Source organism: Mastigoproctus giganteus, chromosome 3, assembly GCF_048544385.1.
Source record: "Mastigoproctus giganteus isolate SK-2022 chromosome 3, ASM4854438v1, whole genome shotgun sequence".
NCBI lineage: Eukaryota > Metazoa > Arthropoda > Arachnida > Uropygi > Thelyphonidae > Mastigoproctus > Mastigoproctus giganteus.
In genome coordinates, this window is record NC_143577.1 from 234,309,617 (window position 1) to 234,331,915 (window position 22,299).

At 35.0% G+C, this 22,299-nt stretch overlaps 1 protein-coding gene across 1 annotated transcript in view; it reads right to left on the reverse strand.

The window, feature by feature from the left end:
* Positions 1-17,669: 17,669 nt before the first annotated feature.
* LOC150088856 (peroxisomal acyl-coenzyme A oxidase 3-like) overlaps positions 17,670-22,299 on the reverse strand; it is an 82,518-nt gene continuing 77,888 nt past the window's right edge. Inside the window, exon 15 of the mRNA XM_090370943.1 lies at positions 17,670-17,786. Within this exon, the coding sequence (XP_090227069.1) occupies positions 17,670-17,786 (117 nt within the window). The remainder of the gene's footprint in view (positions 17,787-22,299) is intronic.

Here is a 22,299-nt window from a genome sequence, read left to right on the forward strand (position 1 = left end):
CTCTTAACTCCTCTTGGGTACCATTCTGTTATTTTCTTAGTCCATCTGTCATCATGTCTTCGAGCTATGTGTTCTGCCCAAGACCATTTTAGTTCTTTAGTTTTGATAAGTAGTCCTTTACTTGAGTTTGCTGCCTAATCCATGTGTTTCTCTTCTTATCTAACAGTCTGATTCCCAATATAATTCGTTCCATTCTTCGCTTTGTAGTTCTCAGCTTCTCTTCCATTCTTTTGGTGAGTATCCAAGTTTCACTTCCATAAGTCATAGTGGGGAGTATACATTGGCTCATTATTTTACGTTTCAGACAAATTGGGATATTGCTCCTCAGATGTGACTATATTTCCTGAATGCTATCCATCCAAAATTTATTCTTCTCATGTCTTCCATCCATTTATCATTATTACAGCTAATGACTTGTCCCAGATAAGTATATGACTCCACCTTTTCAATTACTGCTCCTTCAATCTATATTTTTCTGTATTATATTTTCTGTCTCATTATATCTATATTTTCTGTATCATTATATCCCTTTCTGTGGCATACTTGTTCACCATTACTTTTGTTTTAGCCATATTCATCTTTAGTCCAAAATCCTTACTAACTCTGCATAACTGGTTAAGATTTTCCTCTAATTCTTTGGGATCGTGGCTTATGACCACAATGTCATCTGCAAATCATAAATGGTTTAGATACTCTCCATTTACATTGACTCCTTTCTGCGACCAGTCTAATCTTATGAAAGCTTCCTCAAGGGCAGCAGTAAACAGCTTCGGAGATATTGTGTCTCCTTGTCGAACTCTTTTCTCAATTTTAAATTTATTACTGTCTTTGTCTAGTCTGATAAAGGAGGTAGCATTCTCATATATTTTCTTCAAAATCAATCATAATATATGGGGTATCTATGCCTTGTCTTTCCAGTGCCCAAACCATTGCCTTATGCTGTATGGAGTCAAATGCCTTTTCATAATCCACAAATGCCAGCAATAATGGTGTTTTATATTCATTTGCTTTCTCCATTAGCTGTGATATTACGTGAAGGTAATCCATAGTTAAGAATCCTGTCCTAAAGCTAGCTTGCTCTTTTGGCTGATTCTCATCAAGTATTCTTTCTAATCTGTTAGTAATGACCCTTGTGAACAACTTGTAGATGTGAGATAACAAGCTAATTGGTCTATAATTTCCAATTTCTGATTTATCTCCTTCCTTATGCAGAAAAACAATGATTGCATTATTCTACACCTTTTCTAAAAATGCATTTTGTGAAGAGTCTTGCCAGTTTTGTGTTGTCTCTTCCTCCCAATTGTAACAACTCTACAGTAACTTCATCTTCCCCTGGAGATTTCTGATTCTTCATTTTCTTCAACGCATGTTCTACCTCATCAGGAAGGATATCAGGTATGTTGTATGTGTTACTAATTTGCGATCCATCTTCCCCACTGCTGGCATCATTCCCTCGTTCCTTGTATAACTCTTTATAGTAGTCTTCTGCTATTTGAAACAAAAACAAGAGGATACAAATAAAATTTTGGGAAGGAACAAAAGGTTAGATTTCATAAAGTTCATGTTTGAAGAGAGTGTTTCCAATCACTGGAATAAGTTGTCTCCAAAGGTAAAGGGCCTGGAAAGGTTCAAGGTGGAGTTGGATTCTTACTTTTTAGAAATGGGCAAAGTATGATTGACTCAAGGATTTTAGTCATTTGATCATGACTGACTAAATCATAAACAAGGACTCAGAAGTCATCTGAAACCTAAAAATATTTTTGTTATAGAAATTTTCATTAAAATGGTATTCATCACAATGGATTTTACACTTTTTGTATTGAACTAAACATGGTCTCCATGTTTTTAATAGCCAGTGATTTTTGTGTACGCAGACTCTTTGATTTCAAACATTTATTATTGGTACCATAGGTGAGTAAATTTGTTTGGTTATTGAATGACCAATCATAAACAAGGACTCCATCTGAAAACCAGAAATATTTCTGTTATAGTGAAATTTTCATTAAAAGGCATTCATTGAAATGGGATTTTATGGTACTTTTGTAATGTAATGAACTAAACATGGTCTATGTCTTTAGCAGCAGTTGGCTTTTTTTTTTTCCCTTTATACCAAGTGGTATTTATGATGGCTTGTTCAATAAAGAATGATCATAATTATTTATTTTTACAACATACCTTATTAATCATCCATATTTTTATGGTCCTCTTGCCCCGGCACCTACTGGGGGCAAGCCAGCCTCAGTAGGTGAGAGTTGGCGTCAGGAAGGGCATCCGGCCGTAAAAAAACTATGCCAAAACAAAAGAAAATGACAGAATGATGGAAAATAGATGTGGAATGGCTAGGGCATACCCAATAAGCGACGCGCAGTCACGTCGTCCGAAAACTGTGAGAAAAGGGTCAGGGCTACCGAACAAAGGATGGATTCGGTTAAAGAAGTTAGTCCAGCTAGAGAAGAAGAAGAAGAAGAGGAGGATGAAAAGTGTTAGAATAGGAACATTGGGACGATGAATGGAAAGAGTAGAGAGATTGTGGATTTGATGCAAAGAAGAAGAGTGAAGATCCTATGCCTACAAGACAAGGTGGAAGGGAAATAAAGCAAAACAGCTCGGTGAAGGGTACAAGTTGTTCTTTAGGGGAGCAGATGAGGGAGGAAGAAATGGAGTAAGTATTGTAGTTGATAAGGAGTTAAAAGAAAAGATGGAGTGTGTGAGGTTAACAGGAGGAGTGATAGGATTATGAGCATCAAACTGGAAGTGGGTGGACACTTGACCACAATGGTATGTGCTTATGCTCTGCAAGTAGGATGCGGGGAAGAAGAAAAAGGACAGTTTTTGGATGGAAATGGATCAAGTGGTCATGGCAATACCCGAGAAAGAGAGGTTGATTGTTGGGGCGATTTAAATGGACATTTGGGAAGAAGGAAGAGTGTATGGAAGGTGGAGTATTGGGGAAAGAAACAGAGAAGGGGAGAAGATAGTAGAACATGCAGTGGCATTTGACCTGGTGATAGTTAACACCTATTTCGAAAAGAAAGAAAGCCAGCTGATAACATACAAGAGTGGGGAAAGGACAAGCCAGATTGACTATATCACGTGCCATAGGAGGCATCTAAAGGAAATGAGGAACAGCAAGGTGATAAATGGAGAAAGTGTGTCTGCACAACATAGATTGCTTGTGGTCGATTGGGAGACTGCAGTGGACAAAAGTAGGAAATACTCAAGACATAGGGAGAAAAGGATAAAATGGTGGAGATTGAGAGGAGGGTTTGAGGAAGGAGTTTAGGGAAAAGGTGCTAAAAGGAATAAAGTTAAAGAGTGGTGAAGAGTTGTTGGGGAAAACATCAGGAAAGGGGGTGCCGGAAGGAAAGGAGGCTTGGTGGTGGAATGAGGAAGTGCAATCGGTGATAAAACAAAAGGAGATGAAGAAAAGATGGGATTTAACAGGTAGCCAGGAAGATAAAGTAGCATATAAATTAGCAAATAAGGAAGAAAAAAGGGCTGTGGCAATAGTAAAGGCAAGGGCAGTGGACGAGGCCTATGGGGAACTGGAAAGGAAAGATGGAAATAGGCAATTGATGAGAATAGCCAAAGTGAGACAAGGCATCAAAGGACCTTTCATCAATAAAACAGATAAAAGATGAGAGGGGAGTGGTTATACAGGACCAGGAGAAGGTTAAGGAAAGGTGGAAAGACTATTTTAAGAAGTTATTAAATGAGGAAAACCCAAGAGCATTATGCGAGGATGGAGAGACGAATGAAAGAGTAGTGGAAGGCAAAAGCAGGAAAGAAGTGGAAAGCACACTCAGAAAAATGAAGAGGGGGGGAAGCAGTAGGTGTTGATCAGATACCAGTAGAGGTAGGAAGAAGAAGGGATTAATATCCTATGGGACTTTATGGAAAAACTGTGGCAGCAGGAGATGGAAATAGGAGAGGAACAGTTTGGTTTCATGACGGGAAGAGGAACAACATGCGGTCTTTGCTTTAAGGCAGGTGATGGAAAGATACAGGGAGATGCAAGTAGAGTTGCACATGGTGTCCATAGACCTGGAAAAAGCATATGATAGAGTGCCCAGACAAGAAGTATGGAGATGCACGAAGGAGAAGGGTGCATCAGAAAAGTACGTAAGGCTTGTGAAGGAAATGTATGAGAGAGCGGTGACTCAGGTTAAGAGTAGCGTAGGTATGACTGAGGGGTTCTCTGTAGAAGTTGGACAGCACCAGGAATCAGCTCTTAGCCCATATCTGTGAGCTGGTAATGAATGTGTTGGTGAGAGAAGTGAAGAGTGTAGCACCATGGAGTATGCCGTTCGCGGATATCGTACTGTGCAAACCATCCCAAAGAAAGGTAGAGAATAAATTGGAGGAAAGCAATGGAAGAGAGGCATGAGGATAAGTAGAACAAAGACAGAATATATGGTATTGAATGGAGAAGATGAGAGTTCTATAAAACTGCAGGGGGAAAAGCTACCATCAGTTTCGAAATTTAAGTATCTGGGATCGAACGTCGAGATGGATGGAGGATTGAGTGCAATGTGGATGGTTGAACTGGAGAAAGATGAGTGGGGTGCTGTGTGATAAGAAAGTAAATTGTAGAATGAAGGGAAGAGTGTATAAAACTGGTTAGACCCGCATTGATGTACGGTGCTGAGACATGGGCGATTACAAGGGCCCGGGAGAAGGTGGAAGTGGTGGAGATGAGGATGCTAAGATGGGTGTGGGGTGTGACGAGGAATTACAGGATAAGAAATGACTACATCAGAGGTATGGTTAAGGTGGGCCTCTGAGTAAAAAAATGCAGGAATCTAGGTTGAGGTGGCTTGGACATGTGGAACGAAGAAGTGAGGAGTATGTGGGGAAGAGGTGTGAAAAGTTGGAGGTGATAGGGAAGAAGAGGGGGAGACCTAAGCTGAGATGGAAGGACAAGGTGGCAGAGGATTTAAAAGAGAGGATGGAGGAGAGAGGAAGCCCAGGATAGGCAGGAATGGAGGAAAAGAATTAAGGATGGAAATGCCGACCCCATATAAACGTGGGAAGAAGGCAAAGATAAAGAAGAAGGTTTTGATGATCCCTTTCAAAGTCTCCATTTGAAGAAATGCACTTACTCCAACAATTCTGCCATTCTTCAAAAACATGGTGGAAGCCATTTTTTTGACATGTTTGAGAATCGCCTCCAATGTCTTAACAGTTGTATGATGTAGCACAGCATGCTCAAACCATTCCTTGAATGTCAAAAAAGAGATGACCATAATCTTTCCTGCAGATGCCACAACCTTTGTTGCTTATTCTCTGGATTGAAACGATAAAGCCATGTCTCATCCACTGTTATCACCTCACCACATTCAGTAACCATTTGTTGCAGCTGCTGACAAATCTCCATGCTAACTTGCCACTGCTCAGGTGTGAGTAGTCTTGGAACATTGACCACAAACATGTGTCATATGCAAATGGTCACAGAGAATACTGTGCATGCTTAGTACTGAAATTCTCAACATCTCTGCCAGCTTCCTTACTGTTATATGACTTCTCCTCATGATTACAAAAGCAGTGTTTATGGTTTCTGTGGTGACAGCAGTGGTTAGAGCTCCAGTACTGCTGATTTTAACATCGAACCATGTTCATCTTTAAACATTCTAACCCACCTGCGAACTATATGGAAGCACAGATTCACCATAAGCCTCTTTTAACATTTCATATGCTTCAACTGGTTTTTGCGAGATGGAAACAAATTTTGAGATCAGCATACTGTTCCTTGCATGTCTTGTCCATTGTTGTGTAGGGAAACTGAACAAGCATAAACTTGACCACCTGCCAAGGTCACACTGTGTGCATGAGTCAACTGCACAGTTGCTATGCAGTGCAGCTTGGTTTGGTCTTAAATTCCACAATTCAGCTAGAAATAGCAAACAGTACAGTTGTTGATGAAAAATTATGATCATTCTTTATTGCACAGCTTTCACAGATTCCCTGATTTCAAACATTCACTACTGGTATCATAGTCAAGTGAATGTTTTTGGTCACTGACTGTTACTTATTTTGAGTTTCCCAGTCATCCTTTCACCCGTCTGATTTTACCTTGGTATTTCTTAGTAATGGTTTGTGATCATACAATTCACTTGGGGCCCACATAATGACCCATATGCCTTGGAATTCACCATTAAACATAGTGGTTGACTGGCATCCTTTCAACTGTAGGAGTCACTTACTTGTATATCCTTTCCCAAGGGAGGTCACACCCACAATCCTGTTTAGGCTTGGAAAAAGCAAGTATCAGAGCAATTGGGGAAGCAGTTGACACTTAAGGACTTAAGAAAATCAGTTGTGGAGAATTGCTTTTTATTTAGAGCAGTGCAATACTAAGGTAATTCGTGATGAAGGGCCTCCAATATGAGATTGATGAACTACTAAGGATCAGACCTAGTTTGCTCAAAGCTGTGTACAGAGATTGACTGATAAGTACAATAACTTTTTTTTTATAGCTTTACATAGCTTGAGGCTTCTGCCCTAGACTTAATCATATTACCCTTCAACTTACTGTTGTGATGGAGGATACCACTAGATGTTACAGTAAACATCTGTAGCACCAGTACTTGTAGTAACCAGTTCAATTTTCAGATCCGCTTGGGGACAATTTTATGCATACAGTCAGTCCTCGTATAGCACGATAGTTGTGTTCCTAGAAACCCTCGTGCAATGCAAAATCGTGCAATATAAACAACAGGCCCTATGGGAAAAATAGGGTTAGGTGCCGACCACCCAAGATTGAACACATTTGTAACCAGAACATTACCAAAACACAATAAATAATCGTAATAAAATACGTAAGTATTTTAATTACGACTATTACGTAATAAAATATTGCTAATGCTTTTGCTTCTATGGTAAGCAAACTTGTTTTTTGTTTGATTTTCTATCCAAACAGTTGACAGCCGTTGCATCTCTTCCAATTCTTTGTGTCTTAATCTAATGGATTTTAATTACACTTTGAGTTGTTCCTGCTATGAAAGTTGTTTTTATATTCTCTGCATTCTTTGTAATTCTCGGCGTTGCCTCATTTGGGTCTGTAGCACGTGCAATGTCACATGGTCTTTCATTTCGCTCAAAGCGTTTTACAGTTTCATATTTTTTCGCTATCGACAGTGGCGGACTGGCCATAAGCCTTACCGGGGAAACCCCGGTGTGATTTTGGCCATAAACCATAGTATGAGGCCACTAGAAATTTTCCCAGGTAAGAATTTTTGATCCAGTCCGCCTCTGTTTATCGATATTGCATTTCTTTTTCTCTCTGAATCTGCAGTGTCTTCACTAGTATGCTTCCTTTTCACACCTTTTAAGTATTTTACTCATTTTTAGGGAATAAAGCACAATTACAAAACGAGGAGGCATGCTTGATACACAAACAAAGCTGCGCGCGTGTAGCAACTGAATAAACAACACCGTAAAGGCAGAGATACACTATTAACACCTCACATTTTACTAAAGCACATTTCTAGGGGTTACTACCATAAAATAATAAAAACAATTTCCAGTTGCGTTTCTGCTAGTGGAATCTGTTATAAACTGGTAGTAAACTCAATCTAATTGCATTTGCGATTATACCGATAGCTGGAATTGTGTTGGTTTTTACGTTATTATGGTGAAATGTGTTTCCCCTTCACTGGTATAAAACACAAATACATTTTCAGAATCTTCTCTTCATTCCTATTGTGTTGCTTTCAGCTGGGGTGATTCTGCGTTCGACTGCCATTTCTTGTAAACACAAAGGCGAATCGTGCATAAGCGAATTCGGTTCGTGTTATATAAGATATCGTTCCCCTATTTATAAATTGTGTATGATCGAATTCGTGTAATGTAAACACGTGTTATACAAGGACTGACTGTACTATCTTTTGAGTAGCTCTATACAGGTACACTTAAAAATATATATATATTTTTATTTCATTTTTAGTAGAAAAAAAGTTAAAAAAAAAAAAAAAAACTACCCCAAGTTTGCTTGGGTGCTAAAACAATTTGTCAGTTACTCAGTGGAAAATAAAAATTTTTTGGCTCAGTGATATTAATAAATAAAAGTGTCTGTATATTGGTTACAGTATCAACTTGAAATGTGTATAATTTAAAGTTTCTCCAAAAATATATTTTAATTTGCCAATGTGGTAATTAAATAAAATACACTTAAATGGTCAAAAACACTTTTAATTTTTTTACATAAAAGAAAAAAGACAAAATGAGCTTTTAAAGAGTTCAGTAAATGTACTTTTTTTTTTTTTTTTTTTTTTTAATCAACTGTAATAATACAAAACAGTAAATATCATAAAACATTAGACCAAAGTGAAGTGTTTACCCTATTAGCTCAGTGGAGCTAATAGGGTAAACACTTAACTTAATTGGATTAACTATTAAAAACTGGTTAATGATAGCTTTGTTTATAGGATGCTTTGCAACTTAGCTGGATATAAATTCTAATAGTAACCAGGTTATTTGTTATAACCCATTGGAAAAATACTACAGGAAAAATATTATTAAATCTACAAATTAATATTAATGCTATATTAATATTAAAAAATTACTCATGTGGCATCCCAGATACCTTTTTTGTTTTAATTATAAAAAAAATTTTTAATTTTTATACTGGTCAATATATGATTAGCAAAACTCAATTACAAAATATCAAACAAAAAGTCATGAGCAAAACCAATAATAAAGAACTTTTTCATTGTATATCTTAGAATGTTAGATCATTCCTCCCTCCCAGGTTGAAATACTGCTAGACATGTTTTTGTCTGCTGCTTGTGTTCATTTTGCTGAAGTTAGCAAAACCAAAGATTAGACAGCTGTCCCTGGCATCTCACAGATGCTATGTGAGAGTGGGTGGTGATGACAAGAAACGTAGATGCTATTGCTCATCTGGCATTTGTTAAACACCAAACAAAAAATAATTCATAGCATATCGAAGTTCATTCTTTTCATATTCCTATATTGGCTGATAGACTGTGAGTGCCAGAAACAAAACCAAGGAATAGTGACAAATAGAATTAAAAAGTGTTAGTTTTATAAAATAAAAACTGATAAAATACAAATATATATACAGAGAAACTTGAAAGTACACCCTTATTTCTTAAGCAATAGCAATCATGACATCTTGTGTGTTGTATTCAATGGAGGTATTCCAAAAATGAAATGTTACTCTTCCCTTATGGTGGTTGACAGTTGAAGTTAGCATTAGTAGAGGCATATGATGCAAGACAGCAAGCTTATATAGCATCAGCCAAAAAAAAAAAAAAAAAAAAAAAAAAACTCCCATTTCACCCATCCATTCACTCTCCAAATGTTTGTCCAGTTGTTGTCTAGTTATTTAAGTTGTTGACCTCCACTACAACAGATGGAAGTTTGTTCCAACTATCAACCACCCACTTTTATACCAAAAGAGAGAATCAGAATTCCTAAACTTTGCACGTAGACCTGAGAATATGATATTGTTACCACTTCTTGGTTTTGTTTTATTCAGTCACAGTTTGCCAGCTGATACCATAGTGGCTGATTTTCTTTTGTCTTTGTGTTCTTACAGAATGTAAATGAAAGCTGCAAATCAATGGTATTTTATAAAAATTTAGCCTTGCTTTTTAATTCAATTAATTCATTTTTGACTTGAATATGTGAATTCTGATCAGTAGTGTGTGAAAGTCATTCTTTATGCATTTTTTTGTTTTACAATTTAATAGTTCAATTTATGCCATTTTCCCAATAGTTTATGACAACTTTGCATTACCACCTAAATTTACATCCAGCTCTAAAGAGGTTATTATTAGTCAATTTTTAATATTACTTAAATCGTTTTTAGCTGTAAGATTCAAGTTTTGTGAGAATCTAACCCTAACACAGTCAATACTTTCTAAAACAAGGCCTGGTTTGATGCAAGAATGTAGAGAATTAAAGAACAAGAACCAGCCTCTCCCTCCATGGACAGTGTGCACCTTTGCACAGTGGATTGTCATTCCACTAACATCCAATTGAAACCATGAAATAAAGTCAGGGGCTTGACTGAAGAGCTTTTGGAGTTTCATCCTCATGCTGACTGCAGCTAAACAAATGGCGATGTTAATTTAAATGACCTAAGAACAGTCAGAAAATTGGCTAATATAGATGTCATTATTTGATTGCATGACTGGAAGAGATTCATTTTAAGAAATAAAATTTAGGATTTTTGAATTGTAAGTAAAGTCTGAATGGGTGATCAATACAGATATTGTACTGATCACCATTTCAGACTTAACTGTTTTGTATCATGACAGTGAGTTGAGAGAGCTCTGTTTAGCTGTTTATGGTAATAAGCTCGTGTGCCTGAAGTGGTTTTTGTTTTGAATCTCAATGACATACTTCTGATATAAACAGCAGCCATTTTCGTGACAAGGTATTCTGTAAACAATGTTATTTACATCTTTGATGTCTAACTCTTCACAAACCTCATACCTGTTGAACAGAGCGTGTAGCTTATTATAAGATGAGAAGAGTATGGAGATGGCTGATGTGAATGCCAGCATCTTTGAGTACCTGCATAATTCTACACACAAACTGACTGTGGTACAGAATGGAAATAGTATTTCAGAAGCAAGAATCTCTTTCAGCTTCCTTTCTGTACCAGAGTCAGTTTAGTTTGTGTGTACAATTAAGGTATCCCAAGACAGTGAAAACTGTCTTGGGATATCTTCTTAATTCTTCTCATCTCATCTCATCTCATCCGTCTTCTCATCTTAATAATAAGATGTTCATAAAGTATATAGTTTATCATAAGTTAAGACTCCAAAGATGTAAATAATATTGTTTAAACTTGAGAAAACTACGATGCTGTTTACACTGGAAGTATGTCATGTAGATTTAGAATGGAAGCCACTTCAAGCATATGAACCTATTACTGTAAAAATGGTATTAAAAACAGCTTGTTACACAGAGTTCTCAACTCACTGTCACGATACAAAACATAACCTGCAAATTAATAGAATGAATATTGTATTGATCATCCATTCTGACTGATGTTTTTGAATCATTAAGTATTCCTTGGTTTATACAAAAATGTTCGATTACTGAACAAATTTTCAAAACATGGAATTTAAAATGCATCTCTCTTGATCACAGAGTCAAGTAATGGCATCTATACCTATGTGATTTCCTGAAATTCTTTAGGTTGTTTAAATTAATCTAACCATTTGTTAACCTACTGTTAGCACGAGGGTGGAATCTGAAAGCCCTTTGTTTGAGCTCCTGAATATTTTATTTTAGTATTTCAATGGTATTTTAGTGAATGATTATTCACCATGAAATGATGCACCTTCACATAAGGAATAAGTTTCTTGTTCTTAGTTTTTAATTATTTACATTCTTGCACCAAAACCAGATGAAATTGGAGGTGAGTTTTGTAGGGTACATATATATACTTTAATATTTCAGAAAATATTTACTGGAAAATAAATAAATGACATTTTATTCTTCACAAACACAACTTTAGTATATTCAGGTTGTATTAAAAAGTAGTATTCAATTTTTATTTTCATAGTACAGCAATGGAGCTACAGATATAAGTCCTCATTGGTCATACCTGAAGAGGCAACAGAAGTGTTATGTATTTGTGGAATTTTCTTCATATATATATATATATATACACACACATAAGAGTTCATCATGAAAATACATTTTTTAATACCCGAAACATTTCTAACAAATTATACTTGCTGAATGCATATTGTCTGTAAATTGCATGTGCTCTGAGACCTGTTTTCTGGATGAAAAACCAGAGTTTCTGGGAGAAAAAACCATGCTACCTGCACCTGAACTGACTAATTCAGCCACTCTCTGAAAAAGGTCCATAAAAATTCCTCACGCCATTGATGGGACTAGAACTCAATGAACTTCATCCACCTCACTCTAGTTATCACGAATGGCAACTAAACAGTATTTCTACATTAAAATTATGATGTTATGAGAAAAGGATACCAAATAATGTCACAATAAACTAGTGAATACTGAACAGGCATAATAAGTGTGATTTGTAAACAGGGACAGTTATTACAGTGGATTTTCATATTCTGTGGACTGAATCAGGTATTAGTTGCAGGAGAAAGCTTGAACCTGCGAGATTGTCAAGGGGGAGAGAGAGTAAAGAAAAACAACCCTGCATGTTTTGCATGAAGACATCTTCCTAGAAATTCTCTCTTTTAACCACAGGAAGGGGAGGCTGGATGCAGATACAATTTAAATAATCTGTAATGCAAATGAGCACACTTTCAAATATTTATGACAAAGTTTTCATGGACAATTTAAAAAAAGTTGTTGCCATAACTTGTGTTATAATTATTGCAGGTATATCCTTTTTTTAGGAAACAGCTTTTCTTTGGTAGAAATGAAATTAAGGTTTAACAATAGTTAAATGTAGAATCCCTTAAATACCTGGTAGGAGTACCATACAAATTCTGGGATTCTTCAGCACTATCATATATAATATTATATATATTTCGATGCCCATCTGGAATTTGAGCTTTTACTTTGCTCACAATGAGGACTATACCTGAAATATCCAGTTATAGAAGTTACACCTAAAAAAAAAAAAAAAAAGTTTGCTTGAAAAGGATCCAAAGATGGGCAATGTGTCCATGAGATCATCCAAAGGACATCCATATGAGAAAAGACTTGTGGGCAACAGACTAATTGCTTCAGAAATACTGAAGTATATAAAGTTCTGAGAGGGGGCAGTAAAATGAAGGCAAAGTTTTTGCAGTATAAGTGACACAAACTAGGGATATAAATTCATACTAAGGGGGAAGAATATACTGAATTGGAGAAAGTTTTCCTTTGTCCAGAAAGCTGTCAGTCAGTGGAATAAGATGTCTTCATGGGTAGTTAAGGCTGATGGTTTGGATAAATTCAAAGGCCTGTGGCAGTTAGTTACAGGAAGGATATTTTTTCTTTTTGGCTGGTGCAGCAAAAATCTCTGCTACTTTGCACTGTATAGTCAATATTAAATATAGTTATCAGTTTTTTTTCTCTCCCAATTATGATTTTACATGAACAGTGCCTCTGCATGGATATTAACTGATCTAATAAAATAAAACAGAAATAACTGCTCAATCTTAGTTTTAGAATAAATTTTTGAAAAGTAAAAATATAACTCCAAAAGTTTAGATTTAAGTAAGGAGAGCTTTTGTGTGAAGGTCAATAGAGAATTGTGGTCAGAACATCTGCTACCATCCACACCAGTCAGCCAAGTACTTAACAATCCAACAAAGGAGCATGCCAATGGGAGCTACAGCTTAGGTAAGACAACAAGATCACCAAATCTATGACAAGCTGATATGCTGAGCCTCCAATTTTGGATTAACAGCCAGTCTCTCCCTACAGAGGAAGGTCAAAAAAAGTTTGACCAATATGTACAGCCATACAAATCCCTTGCCACTCCAATCAAAAGTAATTTATATTTATTTTTGTTCAAAATTTTATTCAAAAGTTGTAAGCTCACTGAATAGTTATTTCTATTTTATTTCAATAAATCAATTAGTATTCATGAATATCAGCATTTGTTCATTCAAATTTATGTAACTGCATATTATGATACCCTTCAACTCACATGTTAGTTATAATGTTAACCAAAAAACTGCATAAGTTAACATTAAGCTGTTGCTGCTATTTTTTTTTTATAATTATTATTATAAACACTAGGAATAAACAATTTTTAATTATAAATGATGTCAAGGTTATATTTCAAAATAGAACAAATTATTCTAGTGCTTCTGAGCATTGGCGCCTCTGTAGCCAGGAGCAGTAGTGTGTAGCATTAGCACACGCTTCGAGCCTGTGGCCACCAAATATGGAGAATGCGGAAGGTCAGGGAATGACCGCCACATATCCCCAGCCCAGATAAAGGGTGAGGGTTGGCGTCAGGAAGGGCATCCGGCTGCAAAAATTGCAGCCGGATGCCCAAAACAATAAAAAAACGTTGACCCCGTATAAAATGGGAAAAAGAGAGGACAAAAAAAAAAAAAAAAAAAATTCTAGGGCTTCTGAACTGTTACAGTGCTTCATCTATTAATATGGAAATTTCCAAGGTATATTTAAATAAATAATACCGAACACATCTGGTGCTTCCTTGCCCATTACTGTACTGGTACAAACAGGAATACAGTCATAAAATTGTGCAGAATCATTTAAGTGTAGCAAACTATCGCAAACTTCATTTTACAGTAAGCTAGTAAAACAGTTTAATAAAAACTGAAATAAGTATAAAAATAATTTTTATTTAATTACAAAAATAGCTTTCATTGTAAATACAATATTTACGAGGAACATTAATAAATCCTCTATTTTTAATAAGAATGTAACATTTCATAAGTTTAGCTCCACCTGGCAAGTGAACAGACAACTATTAAATGTAGTGTATCAGGTACACCCATATTTCAATTAGAACAAGAAAGCCAATTGTAATATAATGTTTATTAATTAATATTAGATGTTATAATAACTTATTCAAATAGGAATACATACAGTAACTAATTTTTACCTCTCTTAGGTCATACATCATTCTTTCCAAAAAAAAAAAAAAAAAAACACTTCAGAAATTTTCAGTTAATATTTATGAACTTATTTTTAATTTTTACTTGGGTGCTCAAATTTGAGTGAGACAATTTTTTTTTTTTTTTTGGGAGGCGTTTTCATGTTGATTACAACAGCAGCACTGTAGTGTCCTGAGAAATTTCATCAGTGCCATCAGGGAGCAAATTCTGTAACCTGGCAGGATGAGGAGCATTTTCCCCAGGTCAATACAAACATTCAAATAACAGTTGTGACCACCAACAACACTGATAAATTAGTGATTTGGACTTAAACAATGGAAAGACCAGTGTTTATTAAACAAAGGATGGAGTGGATGATGGCTGCATTGTCAACCTATAGAATTGTTAACTACACATTGTCATTCAAATATCATTCAAACTGTTTCTGACCAGACACCCTTTTCATTTCTTGCTTTATTGGCAGACCTTTAAATTAAATACAGTTGATTCCGGTTATTTGGGCCACCGGTTAATCGGGGTAGCTGTTTATTTGGGGCAAATCTTAAAAAACAGAAACCAATCGAGAAAATAGCCAGGGTTTACGTCGCTTAATTGGGACAGCATGTGGTTTAATCGGGGCAGGGACCGCAGCACTGGAGATTACCCTACGATTGTCTCCAACAGTACCATGTAGTTCGGTTGAAATTCTGGAGGTCACAACTATAAAACAATTAGCAGTCACCTGTTTACTGGGCTTTTCTGTTAGTGAAATCTATCATAAACGGACAGTAAACTCGATCTTACTGAATTTGCAATAATACCGACAGCTGGAATTCTGTGGGTTATTATGGTGAAATGTGTTTACACTTCTATGGAATCTTCAATCATATAAAAAAATTAATTTTCAGATCTCTTCATTCCTATTTTTAAAGCTTTGTAACTCGTTACTCCGTTCTCACTTACGTGTATTGTGTTACTTGCAATTTGTGTGTGCTGTGTTCTTTGTTATTGATTGCTTATCTTTTTACTGTTTTAAATTTTAACCCCCACCCACAAATGTCAGTAAACAGAAATGTCAACTAGTTTGATGTACATATTACAGTACGTATTAATTATTCCAATATACAAAACGCTTAGTATATTCTTCCGATTTTCACGTATCATTTAATTTTTTAATTGCTAAGGTAATAAAAGGTAAATTTGTGCTTAATATATCTTTGCTTTTATAGCCTGTGGATAATATTCCTCCTATTTTCGCTAATTAGAATCGCTGTTTAATAGAATTAAAATTAAATTCACAAACGTGACCATAATGACCAGCGCTTACTGCACATCGTATAGTGAATGGTACTTTACTATGGTGACTCCATCGTAACGTGATTTGATTGTACAGTGAACCAATTGTAAAGGGGGGGGGGGGGGGAGGTACATTGTATTTTTAACTGTTTATGTGAAACTTCAGATAATTGGGGCAGCCGCTTAGTCGGGCCAAAATGCACTAGTCCCGATGTGTCCCAAATAACCAGAATGGACTGTATTTTGTTTTATTCTCAATAATAAAACATTGTGACCGACAAAAATATTTCTAACCCACCTTCAAAACTTGTCCTTCCACATTTCAAAATAAGCAAATTTAAAAAATAAAATTAAAAATCTGTCTGTATACAGTCTGTTTGATACATAATTGCTTATAACTTTGCTTCCAGAAATGTCATAGAGGAAAGTCTCAACTTACTCTCGGAATCAGTGTGAGTTTGATCTTTTTTTCTATGTTAACTCATTTGTGGCCACATATAATAAGCAGAAAATCACTTCTTGTGAATCCCCAAGAATTTTCCCATGGACCACAGTTTGCATGCCACTGATCTAGATCAAATTTGAACCACCCTTATATTTTGATTAAACCTAGTCAAAAAAAAAAAAAAAAAAAATTATATTTATAGACAGTGAGATATAATGAAAATAGATAACTGTAGTAGTTCCGATTTTTTTTTTTTTTTGATTTATTTTAATCAACAATCTCACTATTCCTTTAGTTCTTATCTGAGACAGTGCAACAATGGCAAACATACCGAACACCCAAAAACTGCCTCAAGTAGGTGCACACTAGCAGCAGCAGCTAATTTAAAGCAATTTGATCATAAATACAATGATTTAATGTTAAAAATAATACCAACAACACACATTAATATATTTAAGTATTAAGACATTTCCCTTCATTATAAAGTAATATATGCCAACTTTCTCAATGTAAATTAAAAATATTAAAAAATATCTTGGAATGTGCAGATTACTTAAAAGCAAGTATGGGTTCCAAAAATGTAAAAAAAAAAAATATTGAACTGAAGAATTATAAGTAATTCCATCAGCTTATGTACAAATATAAAAACAGCTATATCTAATATCGCAAGAAAATAAATTTTCAACCGCATGCATTCTCATCACATATGAGAATATACATTTTTTGAGTATTATATATAATGCATGAGTGCTTAACAATCGCAAATTTAATTTTCTCCCAATAAGATCACTTCCTTCTCGTGCATAAACAAGTTCATATCATGCCAGTTCGTGTGGTAGCAATAACATATTTCACTGCTTTATGAAGAAACGTTAAAATTTTCTCCCAGTATTACTACAAAATCCATGCATTTTCCTATAAATTATAGGTTAGGTATCTCTTCTTCATCAAGTAGAGAAATTCAAGGGAATTTTATGCCATATCCATCAATGAAATTTGTCAAAATAACAAATTTCAAAAGACAGACATAGTATGAAACATGTAAAACAGCTACAAAGAGAAGTATATACCCAACAGCTTTCATTATTGTACACTTGCATGATAGTTTTTTTACACTAATCAAATCAACAGCATGGATTCATCATACACTAAATTTGTAGGGTTTATCCCCAAAGTGTGCAACTGTTCCATAAAAAAGCTCTATGAACTTAATTCCTTTTATCAATAGCATATGTATAAAAATACTTTAAAATGTCACCTAAACTTAAATGAAATCGAGCACTATACAACCAAATGATAATGTATATAACAACAATATTAAAAATAATAAATCAAAGGTGATGTTTATATAAACTATAAAAGTATAATTGAAATTACTAAAAAAAAAAAAAAAAAAATCACAATTTTGCCTTTATTGATCTAACTGCGGGCTTTTGTAAAAACTCCCTCCACCATACTGGCCTTTCCATTGCTCCTGGAGTCTCTTCAATTGCTTCATAGAGATGTTTATAAATCTGAAATATTAAAAGATCAATTATATAATGATCCTATGACTCACTATATTAATAAAAAATATTTTTCTCTTTGAAGTCTAATATAAGTTATTTATTATTATTATTTTGTTTTTGTATGATATTTTATCATCAAATCAAATTCTTCTTAATTTACTTTTCACCCATCAAGTTTCAGAGAATTAACAATAACTTCAGCCATCCACCCTCTTTCAATGTATCTGTGAATAGTACAACAGTTTCCAGAAAATTCGAAAGGGGGATCTAGCATTCAGTGTGCGAGAATACTCTGATTTGTATTTGGTTTTGATAAAGCTACAAATTTACAAACCATGGAAGTGTTAGTCATAATCAAATACAAATCAGAGTACCCTCAAACAAAGAATGCTAATCTCTATTGAATTTTCCAGAATCTGGCACTTAGATGAAATTGAGTTCATTACCAACCAATCTGGTACATACTTGGCAGTTCATATGGTCATTTTGCCTTTAAAAATCCTTGCTCTTTCTGAAATTGTCCTTACATGGTGAATGGCGACAGGATGATGACCACTCCATTCCTCTCTCTCTCTCTCTCTCTCTCTCTCTCTCTCTCTCTCTCTCTCTCTCAATGGTAATACGAGGGGGCTTTGCCCCCTGCTCGCTTCTTTTGATAAAATAAAATAAAATACAGAAGCTTTCGACTCTGTGTGTGTGTGTGTGTGTGTCTCTTCCTCAGTTATGAATACATAAATACATTACTATATCTATATAATATCGGTGTAGCTACACCATAGACAACTCTTAAAGAAAAACTATGATCGTAGTGTGAAAAGCATCATTTCATTTGTATCTCATATTGTGCTCATCCTTCACAAAGAGTTACCAAGTATTGCACTACCTTGAATAAATAATGCTTCACTAATAGAAGACTATTGTCACTTATTCTTGGTGGGTGACAATCACACTACAATTGTAGTTTTTCTTTAAGAGTTGTCTATGATGTATTTACACTGATATTATATAGATATAGAATCTTAAAATATTATGCCTTGTTGCATTTAGTTTATTTAAATAAATATGTTACGTATGGAAATCGATAATGGTACCGCATGGTCATGTTAGATAAACATAGTGCGTGACCACGCTTAAACAGAAGTTTGTTTACTACAGTAAAACAAGCTTCTGTTACGTATTACCATGTAACCCGCATCCCTCTTCTTCCATTGGCTGAATAAATATCATTAGGGGGAATATTATTTTAATGTATAGAAAGATATACATGCTCCAGTGGGTCACATTTCACAGAAAAGTACTTTCCCATCCCCCAGATTTATTGTACTTTCTTCTATTCTTTTCATATAGAATATTAAATAAGCAGTATATCAAGGAGTGAGTTATCTTTATATAAAAAAAAGTCTGTTTTCATTTATGATTGTTATCTGGATAACATCAAGTCCATAGGCTGTAATTCACTAACTGTTAACTTAAATTAGAGGAACTACAGTAAATAGCTTTCATTAGATAAAGCATACCATTACAATTGTTCATTTTACATTCATTTTTTTCAGCGAGTTACACATCCAAGGAATTGAAAAGCAAATGAAAATATAGGATGTCCATAAAGTTCCTCTAGAGTTTTCATTGGATACTGTAGAAACAAATTGAACTGTAGATATGCAGTTCACTGTAATTTGTTGAAAATATCTCAGTTTTATTGGGTTGATCTATCATTGCTGCACTGCAACAATGATAGACATTGTTGCAGTGCAGCAATGTCTATCATTGAACAGCATTCTTGATATGATTATGCAGATCATCAATCCTGATGATCATAGTGTGATACACTATATTCTTAACATATTCCTACATGAAGTCAAATGGGTGCCAATGTCTGGGGAGTTGTAGTGGTCAATGGATTGACCCATCTCTGTCAATCCACTTTCCTAGAAATTCATTGTTAAGATACCGAGATCCAACTTAATGAAGTGCCTCTAATACCTGCAACCACACGTTATTATGTATCAAAATGGGGCTCTCCCTTACTGGGGTCTTGTTGTTTGCCAATAAGCCCAGCAATGAATCTCCAGGAAGATGGACCAACAAAGATAGGACAATCCCTTGGCCACCCTGCTCTCCAGACATACCAACTTGATTTCTTCAAGTGGAGGTATATTAAGTACGTGGTGTATCACAATACAGTTTCTAGGATTCACTATTGCAATGACAAACACTGCTGTGCTGCAACAAACGTGGCAGAAGACGATCGCCAGCTGGATATACTCTGCGATACCAAGGATGCCCATATATAAATGGGTGCAATGAAACTGAGATTTACTACAAATTAAAGCAAACCACATGCCTATAACAAAAACCCAGGGGAAGAACTTTATGGACACCAAAGGTGTAACCACAAAGTAATGGGAATAATTTTATTGATTGGGCCTGTTACTTGGGGGGGATGTGTTCTGACACTGTTCTTCATGCATTAAAAATATCTTCTCATAAAAACTATGGTTTTTCACCCAAAAAATCAAGCAAATTGATCAGAGAATACACACAATGTGATTGTAAATTATGTGTATTCTGTGATCAATTTTTAAAACAAAATATCAGATTGTGTGAAATAATTTGCAGAAATATGCAAATAAGATAATTCAGATGTTAAACTGAGTTTATGGGGATGACTTTAGATGTACAGAAAAACTCTGACTGTCTTAACAAGTTTGAAGAGGACAAAGATTTCAATGATGTATGAAATGGGCATCCAGATGACATTCAAAGGATTGATGAAAGTGTTCAAAGAGTGAGAGATTTGTTTCATTCAGATAGATGACAGCTTATTTGCTGAAGCATTAAAATTAGCTAAAGAAACATTCATTTTGTCAAAACATTTGAATGCAAGGAAAGCATTATGAAGACAGTTCTACAGACTGAGTTGATATGCTTTCAAAATTAACTTGTATAGCTTGATCATCTACTTATTTACCATATTCTTTCCCACCCCATGATTTCTTTTTATTAATTGGAATACTCAATGAAAGGGAAAAAAAAAAAAAAAAAATCCAACACCGATATCATGGTGCATACACGTAAAGTGCCTATCATCTTCACCTGTCACAGGCCCAACAAAGCCAAGTGGTCAGGCAATGAGGGTGAAAAAGCACACATGCTTTGAGTGGGCCATGGTTCAAGCTTAAGTGACTGCTAAATACAGTTTGAGTATAAACAAGTACATTTCATCTAACAACACCCAATAGATGGATTTTCGTGAAATTTTATATTCTGTTCTTTTAGAAAGATTTGTTATGCCATTCCAAATTTCATTAAATTCAAGTAATGAAATTTGGAATGGAAGAATTAATAGAAATAATCCAGCAAGTATTCTTTCTTTCATACACATCATGTAGGCCAATCGACATTTGTTACAGCATGCTGATTTCAGAAATGGATAGGCAATAGGCAGCTGCGCAGCAAACAAATTTTCTCTGTTTAACATATGACAAAGAACTTTTTTTTTTTTTTTGTCAAATTACTACATATATAAAAGGTGAATCATATTATTACTCAAACAGATTTCAAAGCACTTTAAAATCTGTTTGAATTTAATTTGTATTAATATCCCTGCAATATTATATTATTTAGTCTCAATGGTGGGGAAGGTCATGGAGGCTATGTTCAAGAATGCATTAAAACAGGGGTGACCAACTGAATGTGTGATGGGATCTACTTTTTTTTTTCAAAATGTGTCGTGATCTACCATCTCAAGAATTTCATTGCACATGGTTAAAAAAGTTAATCAACACTTACTGAAAAATGTTTATAAATTTTTAAATTAAATACAATTCAGAATTCTTATTTTAAATTCATACGTAATTAAATTTTTAATTTATGTGAAGTTTGTGTCTTCATGTCATCTGCCAAGCTTTCAAAGTCGGGGATATACTGCGATAAGACCAACCATAAAGAATCTTCTGTATGCAAGTCTGTAAGAGTAGAGCGATTCTTCTTATTTGTTTGTTTAAAATACGAAAAGGCAGATTCACATAGATATGTGGAACCAAAACAGAAATTTAAAAGTTCACTGCATTTTTTTTTAGATTTGGATACTTTTCTTGGCAAAAACATATTTCCAAAAGTCATTTTCTGATGATCTGGCTTTTAGGAAGATATCAAAATGGGGTGCGTCTTACAATCACAGTTTTTTTTTTTTTTTTTTTTAATTTTTCTGTGCTTTGCACAGCACCACACATGGAAACCCCACCTCCAAGTTTAACCGTTATCGCAATCTACAATTCCATTGGAGAAAAAAAGTGGCGTGGGTGATTTCACGTGTTTTCAAAATGTGAAGCCACCGTTATTTCATTATAGTGGAGCTCACTCAGTGAAAACTAAGAAGTTTTGTTTGTATCTTCGAAAGTACGTAAGAAGTGGAGCTACTGTATTTCGTTAATTTTGATCCCTTATTGCACATTGAAATGTCAAAAGATTGCACTACCAAGCCGCATTGAAATGAAAAGTTATTGTGTATGCAAAA